Source organism: Anabas testudineus, chromosome 13 (assembly GCF_900324465.2).
Source record: "Anabas testudineus chromosome 13, fAnaTes1.2, whole genome shotgun sequence".
In the NCBI taxonomy this organism is placed as follows: Eukaryota; Metazoa; Chordata; class Actinopteri; order Anabantiformes; family Anabantidae; genus Anabas; species Anabas testudineus.
This window is the reverse complement of record NC_046622.1, coordinates 15462187-15475208: the sequence shown is the minus strand read 5'-3', so window position 1 is coordinate 15475208 and position 13022 is coordinate 15462187. Positions and strand designations below refer to the sequence as shown.

General features: G+C 39.9%; 1 protein-coding gene across 4 annotated transcripts; it reads left to right on the top strand.

The window, feature by feature from the left end:
• The first annotated feature begins 7946 nt into the window (after positions 1 to 7946).
• yif1b (Yip1 interacting factor homolog B (S. cerevisiae)) lies at positions 7947 to 13000 on the top strand. Of its 4 annotated transcripts, none has more exons than XM_026341310.2 (8): positions 7947 to 8086; positions 9564 to 9666; positions 10005 to 10122; positions 10249 to 10353; positions 10637 to 10773; positions 10853 to 11008; positions 11123 to 11216; positions 11542 to 13000. In XM_026341310.2, the coding sequence occupies exons 1-8, from the start codon at positions 8050 to 8052 to the stop codon at positions 11695 to 11697; spliced, it is 906 nt and encodes a 301-aa protein (XP_026197095.1). In that variant the 5' UTR covers positions 7947 to 8049; the 3' UTR covers positions 11698 to 13000. The 4 variants fall into 4 exon arrangements, with proteins under 4 accessions (XP_026197095.1, XP_026197086.1, XP_026197076.1 ...); XM_026341301.2 differs by having other exon boundaries at positions 10002 to 10122; XM_026341291.2 differs by having other exon boundaries at positions 7947 to 8095.
• The last annotated feature ends 22 nt before the right edge of the window (positions 13001 to 13022 follow it).

Genomic DNA, 13022 nt, shown 5'->3' with positions numbered 1-13022 from the left:
TATGAAAACATCTGTCTTAACTCATAATTTGACCGAGAGTTCAGACGTTCATCGTGTCCACTTCCTGTCTCTTCGTCTTCTTTTTACAAAATAATAATAGTGATAAAAACTACAGCAAAAGAAGTGGTTATCAGGGGATGCATGTGAGTAAGCAGCAAGCGACTCCATGACGTGTTCGCTTGCTCATATCATGTCTTTCCTCCCGTTAGCTGTTCTTATTTTTGCTATCTTCCCATCTCTATATTCTCCGTTGTCTTTATTTATAGCTCATCTTCTTCCCTGCCACCCTGTCTCTCTGCTGTCTCTCTGTGACTCCATCATCAGCTTGTCCTGTCCTCACAACATAATATCCAAACTTTTACTCTGTGTCTATTCCATATTTCTCTTTCTGTCTGCATCCCTCTATTCTGAGTCTTTCTTGCAGCCTTTTCTCTGCCGAATCACTCACTCCTCTCACCTCTACTACTAACCCTTCTCCTCTGCCTCCCCCACCGCCCCCTATAGCACCATCCCAGTGCAGTGACTAATTGAACATAAGCAGGACATCGCGGTACAGCATGCGGGGCTTCTAGGATTAGAGACGAACACGAGCAGCTGCATGATGTGTATCACGTGTACGACATCGTTTGCGTACAATAGGCAGACGTGTGCGTCTGCGTCTTGTGCCCATCTGTGAGCATGTTCTTTTAATTTGAGGAGATATTCAGAAACTGCTTCTGGTGATCACACACACACATTCATCAATCAGTGGCAATGCAAATACACACACAGTGACTCACTGGAAGCTGGGGGTTATTTAAAATGAGGGAGTTTGAGCGGAATAAATAGATTTTGGGTGAAGAAAAAAACAACTCTCCCGTAATTAGCAAAAGATGGGGGAGTAATAACGAGGGGCCAGGCCAGGCATTTGTCTCACAAGCTAGTTGTTTCACAAGCTATTAGTGTAGTCCTTGTTGTGAGGTTTGCTTCAAGGCGAGAGGCATTTTTCAGCCTCGTGCACACACAGGCGAAAACTTTACCAAACAAAGGAGAATATCATTATTATTATTCTAATACGCCAAAAGCCAAATTATACAATTACATACAATATACAAAGTTGAGGAATGCATAATGATGATGAGAGGAAAGATGAGGAGGACTAAAGAGAAAGAAACAAAATGGAGAATAAACAGCCGCACAGCAGCCAGCTGTTCCTCTTCTTTTTGAAACATCTGTCGTAGAAGGACAATCGGAGAAAGAGACAGAGCGAAAGTTAATGAGGGAAAGAAAATACAGAAGAAGTGAAGAAGAAAACAAAAGAAAGGGTGAAAACAGAGAGATGGGAAAGATGACTCTCATGCTCTTGTTTCTCTCCAGTGTGACCAAGAAAAATATAAGCAACAAAAGTTGAGTCAAGATCTCTCTCTACTTTCTGATTTGTATAAATATTTTGAATGCACTGAGAAAAAAACTCAGGACAGGTCACTGACTGATTTCATCTCAAGTGTATATCTCATGAAATGATGATAACGCTGTCAAATAGCAGAAACACAGCAAACTAAATGGAAAAAGTAGAATCAGCTGAAAGCAATTCTCATAATTTATAAACGATCGAGTCGTGTGCGGAAAAGTAAACGAGATTATGTTGCTCCGACTGAATTCGTGACAAGAGTGGAGCGAGTGCGAGGAGGAAGGCAGAGGTGTCTGAGCCGTAGGTTTTGGTGAGCGAGGGAAGAAAGTGGAGAAGAAGTGTTAAAAACAGAGAGAGAGTGTGTGTTTGTGTGTGTGTGTGTGTGTGTGAGAGAGAGAGAGAGAGAGCGATACAGTCAGCGAGAGAAAGACTTGTTCTCATGGCTGAGTGAACCCTTCGCTTAGTTTCGCTGGAGGGCTCAGAGCCTGACAGACGAACAAAGAACAGCATTCACTGGCATCATTAAGTGACCTTATCCAGCTTTCATAAGACCCGTCATACTTCACGCGCATTCCTACTGCATACTATGCGTGCACACACCGAAAGTCGTTTGCATTCACATACACGTGTCTATATCTTTGTCCCAGGTCGTTCCAACACAAGCACCTGAGTGTGCAAACAGCCAAAGAAATGCATACGGACACAATACATCCCAGATACATCCCAGACATGATCATCAGAACGTTTCCCAATACTGCCACTCACAGAAAGCTGTTAGATGCTGTAAAACATGGGGAAATCGTTTTTCTCCATAACATTAACAAAGTGAAAAGTAATAATAATTATGTCTCATGGTTCAAAACATCACGTTGAGAATGTACAGTAGCACGCTGGGCTCCATAGATCAATGCTATTGATGTCTTCAAGTAGTTCAGGTGATGAAGTTTCAGAGCAAGAGGCATTATAAAGACCGATCGTCCCTCCTGTAGGTGACTTCAAGGTTGAAAGCTCGCACTCTTATGTCACTTAAATTAGTGCAATTATGTCCATGCACATGTCTGACATGTCTGCAGAGTGTCTAATCTGTCAGCCCATCCTCCCTGAATCAGTACGGTGTCATTCATGTCGTGAGTGACGCATCTCTATACAGTTAATGAGCAGTTAGTCATAACGTGATGTCAACTTTCTATTGAAAGTGGAAACACGTGAGAACTACAGTATGAATCAAAGTAACCGTTTGAGAATTAATGTAGAACAAAGTAATAAAATCTAGTGTTCTTGTATGCTTTTTCTATTACGTGAAACGAAGTCTGATGCCCCCTGAAGCACTTGATAAACTCTTCAGCAGATGGTAATCTGACCTAATTCTCCATCACACACTCTTTGATAGACAGAGTTAATTACTGTAAGTCCAATCTAACATTCAGCCCCAGAATAATAAGAAGGATGTTTGGGAGAACACAAGACAGAGAGAGTCCAGCTCAGTTTTCAACACCTGACAAAATCCCTGCAGGATGTGTTGCTCGAGGACTTCGTCAGCAACAGAACGAGCACAATGTAAATTCATGATTTGATCCAGAAATGTTGCACCACTGACAGTATGATGGTTAACATAATCAAGGGAAACATGAAATCTGTTTTAAAAAGCAGCCCACATTAAAAATGTGGACTTGCAGTCTGTTGTCAAGATGCTGACTCTCTACTTTATGTGGAGAAAACACAGTATGAATAACTGTGTATCCATCATCAGTCCATAAAGGTTTAAGTGAGTCTTTCAGCTCCTAACACGAGCCAACGGCATTTTGGAGATGCACGGTGTTCCTTAGCAAGAACGCTACGTTGACTGCAGGGTGTTCGGAGACAGAGTTAGTGTCGGGTGATTAAGGACCACACATTGAGCACACCTGATTAACTATCCAAGAACAGATGGCTATCAGATGAGGTTTTCAATCAAACTCCTTCGGCCAGACAAGGTTCATTTCAGGAGCAGACAGACTCAGTGATAACATTCAGAGACTTAAAGGGGAATACCGTAGTAAACTGCATGATGGGACCCAGAAGCAGCTTTTTTTTTTTGCTCATAAATATATGGAGACAGTCAGAAAAAGTATCTTTTGCCACTGCATGATTGTGTTTTTGCCCAGTAGGTTAGTTGATTTAGTACCTTCGAGCAGATGGTCATCATAGGAGATTTGCACAGCTGGTCAGGGTGTACTGCACAAAATATTTTCCTCATCTGCGTGTGTCATGCAAAGGCTCATATTTCTTCTTGATGCATTTTAGGATGAAGATATGATACATAAATGCTTTTTTTTATCTAAATCATGCCGACTGGACCAAAATACACTTTTATTGTACTGTACTTGTATTCACTATCTGTACTCCTCACACAATAAGGAGAGGAATAAGGATGATGAAAATAAAATAAAGGATAGATGGTTTTCTGATGGTTTTTTTTTATTCTAAACAAAGAGCCATCTGAGTCCTTCCTCTTGAAAACAGAGCAAAGAAGGAACAGTCATTCAGTTCTGCAAAAAAAAAAAAAAGAGCATGCAGGCAAAGTGGGCCTTTCACTGTGCTTGCACTTAAAAGCTTTAGTACAGTAATTACTTTCATATCCATTGGCTGCATTGCCCTGAACCAACTATTTCAAGCTCAGCCTTATAGGTCAGAGGAGCAAGAGAGAAAAACATGCACAAAATGGGACAGGAATTTTCTACCATGATGCGGAGCAACAGATTAGATGAGACTGTTGCAGTAACTGTAACTGGAAGAAAAAAAAACACATACCAGTAATAGAAAACACAGGATAGAATCAATTGCATCCGTCTCTGTTTTGTGTGGTATATACATCCTTTTCTGAAAGGATTCAAAATGTTGTCATCCTACAATAAGTGTGTCATTTTAAGTTGACGTGTGGGGTATTATATGGTACTATATATCCAATTAAAAAGCTTAGGTTGACTTCCCTGTACGTACAGACCTCAAATCACATCCTCAATTTGACAATATTACATGTGAACACTGCAATAAAAGAGAAACACGTAAATAAATCTGCATGTGTGTGTGAAATTTAAGATGCTGGTACCAAATGCTATCATGTTGTTAACAGTAAAAACAGAACTTTAGCCAAATCCTGTCTCAAACTGAGTGCGGTGCAGGTTTTCATGGCTCGTGGATGCTTTAGTCTAAAAAAAAATGACAACAGACCATAAAGCAGCAGGCTCATAGTGTCTCGATAAACTAAGGCTGAGTCCTCAATAAAGACAGAGTCCTTTTTACTTACTTTCTTTACTTACTTCTCCGTTTGTGTATGACTCATCTTTGTATGTGTTTACTGTCTAAAATTGTATATCAAGCATGCAAATGCGTACTCAATGCACAAGAACTTTTTTAACGCTCCAGTGACTCCATGTGCAGCTACATCTCTTTCCCAAAAAGTATTTTTTGCATCCTCTGGCTTATAAAAATAGACCCTGTAGCATCTGCACGGGGTCCACTCATGTAACACAATTACTGTGAGATGAATAAAGTAATTAAAGTATTAATATTTGGCATCAGGCAACTCCAACATCTGACAAAGATTATCTTTGGACAAAGAACCTTTAAAAAAAAGCTAAAACAATGAACACACAAAAAGTTAAACCACACAAATAACAAGCAACACGAGGTGAGATGGCTACTGGCAGCAAATGAGTGAAGTGACACTAACTACAATCCAGAGACAGTGTAATTCAATCCAGATCATCACTCCCCTGTGAGAAAATACTCCTTGCACTCATCTTTAGAGTAAGGACATGAATAGAGAATTGTATTTATGCTTCCTTACCTGCACAGCCATCAGCGATAACTCCATTATCCCCAGATTAATGGTTTTCTGCCTCTAAGTGCACTGTTTGTTGGAGAAGCCTTGATGACAAAGAAGTGCAAAGATCTCCAAATCTGCAGTGCCGTGCTTCACTGGATGCGTGCGGTTGTGGATCTAACACAGTGAATGTTTTTCATGCTTCACAGGAGAGTTTATTCACTCACCACATCTCTCGCACTCTCTCTCTCTATCTGTCTGTCTAACTATCTCTTTGTATGGATGTGTACGTTGAGCGGCAACGGGTTAAACTTGAAGTAAGCCACGAAAACCAGGCAGAGTGAATGATGCTGGTGTGCTACTGTAGATAAGTCGATCACAAAACAAAAAATTAAAACAAGACACCAGTAACCTTTAACTAATCACCTAATTAATATTTGTGTGACTATTTTTTAATGCCATGTATTGTAACTGGTATTAGAAAGTAAAAATTACAGTTCGATCTCTTTTCACATGAAGCTGAACAGCAGCAACTGTCAGCAGAAGTAGGAAGAGGTCTGTCAATAGTACAAAGTTCTTCAAAACATTTCAGTGCTTTTGCTTTAAAATTCAATGATCCATACAGAGGTGCTTTAGGTGCAACTAAACCGGAGCACCATCTAATAAATGAAAGAACTTGATGGAAATAAAGTATTTATGTTTACTTCATGGTGTTATTTGAAGAGGATCATGGGTCAAGTCAAGGTCTCTATCACTGTCATTACACAGATGTAATCATTTTGTCTGGCTCCACTTTTACATTCTTCAGAGGAGGATTTTTAGTTACAGGACATGCATGATGTGATTCTTGATTTATTCTGTTTCCATTTGCACTTTGTTATGCTACTGATGGCCCAACTTTTCCACCTCAACTTTTTTTGCTTTTTAAAACTATTTTTTAACCTTTTATCTCATATTTCTATGCTCATAAACCACATGGCTGGAAAATACGTTAAGTTACACTATAATTATATCTGTAGCTTTGTCAAATTGTATCACTTTACTGAGGTCCTTGGGGCGATTTGTTCAGCGAAGACTTTTGACTGTGGATTTTCCTGACGGCCTTGGATGATTTCCAAAAATGCAAATACTACACGTTAAGACACATGCTAAATGCTGCGTTGCTCAAATACAGCCAGGCACACATGCCCATGCCATTCTTGCTTGTGTGTGCTTGAAATGAGCTTATCTGATTTGTTGAATTTAATTTCCGAAGACAGATTTGCCTCAAGCTACTCATCATGTGCCCCAGTGTCACAGCACACCAAGCTGTTAACTGTAGACCTCTATTGTACTCTGTGGCCTTTGGAACAATTACTACCGCATGAGAAAACCCCTTAAAATAGCCCCCTTCTGGCCTTTGTGTGTGTGTGTGTGTGTGTGTGTGTGTGTGTGTGTGTGTGTGTGTGTGTGTGTGTGTGTGTGTGTGAGAGAGAGACTGACAGAATGACTGTACATTTATTTGCCCTACATGTACATATGAGTATGTATGTGCATTGGAGAGCAATGTATGTCTTTTATGTGCTGTACAGTCCATTTTAGGAGACACCGTCATTTTCCCTGAGGGCCCGTGAGTCCAGCTGTCAGCAGAGTGAGACACAAAAGTCATTTCAAACAAAAAAATCAAAGAGGAGAAGGGGGGCTGACAAGAAACCTAGACTTATATCAATTTTATTAAATAAGTTCAAGGTTTCCCTAATGTCTGAGTAGAACTGGTGGTAATTATCTGTGGGAGCTCTTTCATATAACGTCATTTATTTCTGTGTTGATAAAATGATCAGAGCTCCTTTGAGTTACAGTATCCTTAAATCCTGAGACTTCAAACCATAATATAATGTATCAGGTGACACTTCATGGCAAAGCCGAGCAGACTCTGTGGTTGCTTTATAAAACCTGTAGTTACACAGTATGTTCTACTGAACAGTGCATGTCTTGTTTTTTGTCTTTTTGTTTGTTTGTTTTAATTTTTTTCTGCCTTTTTTTCCTCATTGTGCCTTTATGACGTTCCTCAAGCTTCTTGAGCTGCTCCATCAGTAGTATGTTTTTTTCAAATCAGGCCCTAATTCTCTATACTTTTCTGAGTTTGTCCTCTGCCTTGGCCTTCAGCTCTCTTCATCTAGATCACAATCAGGAACACATGGGGACCAGAGCAGATCCAGAGATGCATTCTTTTAGCTTTCCGATCATCTTATGTTTGCTGTGCCTCTGGCTTTTTCACACTTTGACGCCACAGAGCTTGGAGCTCGGTCTGACTTATGAGCCTATTGATTTATGATGGTGTTTGCTCATGAACTCTTATCATTTCCTGTTTTTCCAGTATGCACAATTTAAATTTAAAATCTATGAAACTAAGTGGGAATTGTTTTTTAGTTACAGTGTGTTATTAAGTACGTCTCTGAAGAAATATCAGTTGTGAAGTTAATTGACCTGTGGTTAAAAACAAACAAAAAAAGAAATATTAAAGAATTTGAGGCGAGTTGATGTAAAATGGTAAAATGATACAAACTGCAGTTTAAGATGAAGTGTTAGGAACCTAAAGGAAGGAAGGATGAGGCTATTTAAAGTTTAAAGAGGTGTATTTATCCCCGCTGCTGGTGACTCTCCTGACATTACATCACTGATACAGTAGGTGGCGATATTCATGTTAATTTGTGAAGCGTCATTAAAACAGAAGAAGAAGAAAAGAACTCGTTTTACTTCCGACTACAGTTTATGAATGACTCCAACTTCCCTGTGCGGCTGTGCTAACTAACTAACTAACTAACTAACAGGGCTGGCTATTTAACAACCACGGCTACTACACATTTAGCCAAAAATGGATTATTCTGCAACTCAGAGTGGGTTCAGACAGCGTAAGTTACGTACGTGATTTTAACGATCAGATCAGTCACTAATGTAAACACCGGCTGCATGTGCTCATATGATACAAGCTAAAACGTAGCTAAAGTGAACGGTGATATTAGCTCGCTGCTTCACCCGGCTGCGGCTTATCGTTAGCTATGAGCCTGTAAGAACACAGATACTATAACGTTATGTTTAAGTCATGGCTGCTTTCTGTTTGTATCTGCGAAACAAATCGGAAGCCGATAGTTTTCCGACAATTTGTTACTAAACAGCAGCTAAGTTAGCAATGCTAAGTAGCCAGCTAATTTCACTAACGGTACACAGCTAGCTAATGTTGGGTTGACGGTAACGTTAGTTAGTCCGTTATGTTCATTTGTGGCATAAATAACACGTACAATCACATTTAAACTGCGGTTAGCTATATCAAGGGCTTTTAAACGCATTTCAGTCCAGATTGTTTTTCTATTCAGATCCATAAACTGCAGTAATTAGTAGGCCATACATCTATAGATGCATATGAATGCAGCAGTGTTTTGAATCATAGAAATGTAAACAAACCTGAGCAGAGCACAAGTCAAACACAAACCTGAATAATCTTATTGATTGCTTAAAAGTTCAGTTTTCCACAATCAGGCCAACACATTGTTTCAAGCACGTCAAGGTTTTTGCTTTTAGACTTGGTATACAGATTTAATAAAATATGCATCATTAGTGGAATATACTACTATTACTACTAATACCTTCTCTAAAGTAGTAGGAATTCTTTCTCAGAAAACGACCCGTCTCTGGCTTACAGGGATAATGTAATCTTTTGTGATAAGAGCTTGATAATGTGATCACTCTTGTAGAGAATGAGTTATCTAATAAAAGCAAAACAGCTATTTAGCCTGCAGGGTAGTCATGTGTACAAATGTCATGTAAAAAGGTGTACATTTAGACGGTGTATGATGCTAAATGTATTTTAGTTCGTCATTTTTGTTTTACAGTCAGTGTTCAGAAAATGTAAAAGTTGTTGGCAAGCCTGGACGCAATAACCCCCCCACCGTTACTAACAGACAGAGCAAAGCTAGACTTGGAAAATATGAAATAGGTTAATGTCTGGGATGAGCGAATCTGCTAGTTCTGTGGGAACCTTTTAACAAATGAATAGAAGGGTCATTTTAAAATGGTGCAAAGTAGTCTGACCTTTTTGTTAATGTCCATTTGTGAACGTAGCAGTCATCAGAAGCAAACAAGAAATCCTGACATCGTCAGCATATCCACAGGACAGTCAGTGATGCTCTTAAAAAATTGGGGAATATCACTTTACTGAAAAATGCATGCTGTTTTCTTAAATATTTCGTGTAACTGTGGATGTATTTGCATGTTTTACAAAGTCTGCCAACCCCCTGCATGCCCAAACATTTTAGAAGTGATTTAAAAGGTAGAGCTCGGATTCTTTGTTTGACATAACACTTTCTGTAACCATTCTCTTATGTCATCCAGAGCCCAATATGCGTCTAAGGAACAGTTCCATGGACGGTCCAGATGGCAGCCAGCTGTTTGAGGATACCAGTGGAGCTGGAGCCAGACCACAGGCAGGCTACAGGTGGGAGCCAGGCTGACATTATTCTGCATGTTAAACTGTTGAATGAAGAAGTGTTCGTTCAAAATTCAAAGTTCAGCAGCTTAATGTCAAGTATAATTCCACATGCTCTTGATGATGCACTTGTAGAAAGTTAACCTTTTGGTAAAGAACACACTGTGATTATAGGCCATAATGCACAATGCATGTCGTGTCCTCAATTATGTCAGTGAAACATCAGCCTACCTTGGTCAACCAGTAAACTTAATTCAATCATCATCTCATAGTAGACGTGACTGTGTGCTCCTATGAGTTCAGCAAATAAATCCATCATGTTCTTCATCTGATTTGTTTTCTAGCAGGGACCAACAAGCAGAAGGGTTTGCTGGCCAGTCCATTCTGTCAGACCCCATGTCTAACCTGGCTATGGCTTATGGCAGCTCACTGGCCTCCCAAGGAAGGGAAATGGTGGACAAGAATGTAAGAGTTGCTCGTCGGTGTCTTCTTTTAACAAACTCATTGTAAAGGCCTTGTGGTCCGGGCAGAACAGAACATGGCCCACGTTCACAAAATATCCAAAGAGTAATGTCAGTGTGTTTGTTTCAGCTGGACAGGTTCATCCCCATTTCTAAGCTGAAGTACTACTTTGCTGTGGATACGGTGTATGTCAGCAAGAAGCTGGGCCTTTTAGTTTTCCCTTACATGCATCAGGTAAGTCTGCTTACACCTGCTGAATGTGAATTCATTCTGTTGGGTTTTGCACTTTGCTGAGCTAACCCCATGCTAGTGAAGATATGCTCTTCTAGTGGTGCCTGAAGAAAAAATTGTAGTTCAGATTTATTAAAGACAAAAACAAAAAAAAAGGCTCCATGTCATATGTGATACAGTATGTTGTTTTGTTTTGTTTGGCTAGAGGTTTGCCATCTGCCTTGCCTGCAGCCAAGAGTTTAGTTCTTGACTATTAAGCATCTTTTACATGGTGATTATGTTGTAGAACTGGGAGGTGAGCTACCAGCAGGACACTCCTGTGGCGCCTCGCTTTGATGTAAATGCTCCTGACCTTTACATTCCCGCCATGGGCTTCATCACATACGTCCTGGTGGCTGGCTTGGCTCTCGGCACACAGAACAGGTATGCATTTAGTTTTATGCATATAGTGGTGTGTTTGTTTTAATTCTGTAGAGACTATAATGTTCTTTTGCTCCTCCAGGTTTTCCCCAGAGCTGCTCGGAGTTCAGGCCAGCTCAGCATTAGTGTGGTTGATTATAGAAGTCCTAGCAGTCCTGCTGTCACTCTACCTTGTGACTGTAAACACAGACCTCACCACCATTGACCTGCTGGCTTTTTCTGGCTACAAATATGTTGGGTGCGTACTTGTGTATCTGCCTGTTTGTCAGTTATTATTGGTTTCGTTTTGTTTTTTTGTTTTTTTATAGCTAAGCTGTGAATGTCTGATTCTCTCTTCTCTCCGTTTCAACAGGATGATCGTAGGTCTAGTAGCAGGACTGTTGTTTGGTAGACCTGCATATTATCTGTCTCTACTGTGGTGCTGTGCTGCCATCTTTGTCTTTACAGTGAGTAAAACCATCTACTAACTCTACAGAGTTTCAACCATCAATTTCTGTAGCAGTCTTTCCCGTTAAATAATTGAGGACGCTCCGTCACTGAGGGTTTCCTGTGAACTGAGAGCTGCCAAATCGTCAAGCAACATTCAATGTTGATGTAAATGGCTCTGAGACACTTGCACGCAACATCCAGACAGATGGATTTAGCTAAGTTAACATATAAGACCTGTAACATTTCAAAAGAAATAAACTGCTAGTGTTGCTCATTACGAGTCACGTGGTAGGACTTTTTCTACTGGTTTACATGTTGACTAAGAATGTCTTCACTCCTCAGATCCGCACTCTGCGTCTGAAGCTGTTATCTGAGGCGGCGGCTGAAGGGAAACTGGTAAGAGGAGCCAGAAACCAGCTGAGGATGTACCTCACTATGTCTATAGCAGCAGCACAACCCATCTTCATGTACTGGCTCACCTACCACCTCATCAGATAAAACCTGGAACACACATACTGTACACAGATATACACACTCAGTCATTTGTGTAGAAGATGAACTTGGCTATCCCAACGCCGTCTCGCCCCCTAAATATCACTCAACACACACACTGGAGAAGGTGGACCTGGATAAAAACACACAACCGCTGTGTCTGGATATCTCATTACTTTCCAGACAGAAACACAAAACTGCACATTCACCAGAGTCACTCCGTGTATGTATGGAGAACAGCAAAAACAAAACAGCAACACACGCTACCAGACGATTACAAGAAGAGGTGAGGCTTAAAGGTCTCACAGCACAGGCCCCATCTCATTAGTACTGCCTTTTTGTCTTTTTTATGTGATGTCTGAAGATTTGTAGCACAAGCAGGTGGCTTTAAGTTGTTTTTCTATACTGTATAATTATTTGTTAATTATGTTTTTTTAGGAATATTTATGTATGTATGTATGTATGTTTGTCTATAACAGGAATGATATCAGATAACTGATTTCTCATACGTGAAGTTTCTGAGCAAACAAAGAAAGCACACTAACCTCACACAAAATCTTCATTTAATGTAAAACAGAAACCCTCAAATTCAGGTTTAAAAGTGGTCGGCTTGCTGTTTTGACTAGAATAACTTCTTTCCCGGTCCTAATGTTTGTTTCTCGGCTGAGAAAAGTCCTGCACTGTTCAATGTTGGATCTGGAAACAAGCATCGTCTTTGTGCTCTGCAAATCTAGGTGGAGTATCGCCTCCATTTTATCGGTTTAATCGTTTCGTATGTGCTTTGATACATGTGTGAGCTTTGCTGCCTCAGAACTTGACGTGTAGGCCACAAAGACATTAAGGTGATGAGTGGATTTTTGATATCCTTTTAAAAAGTAAAAAGAGTAAATTATTTACTGTTTTTCATATTGAAAGTCAGACGAAATAAAGAAAGAGAAGAGATGAGATGGTCTGTTTTGTGAAAATCACGAGTGACCTGGTGTCAAACACTGTCTTGTGCTTTAACTTGTGCCACCTTTAAGTGTAAATCTAAATGTTAAATCAGAGTAAAGGTTCACATTTACGTCAATTCAGGAAAGAATTTTTGCATTTTGCTCAGATGAAACTTGATAAATGCTAAAATGCACAGTTAACAAAGAAGCTAGATTTAAATAGGAATTATTAAGTTACTTCTATGTACATGTAGTAGGGTTATGTTAAAAAAAAGTCTTTCTCATGAATTGGTACCAGGCCTGTCTGTTAAGGTGACCAAAGCAAGCCAATGAAATGGCATTACTGGTAAATAAAGATGTCTGATGGATCTGTTTTACCTCTTTTTGTCCTGTGCTTTA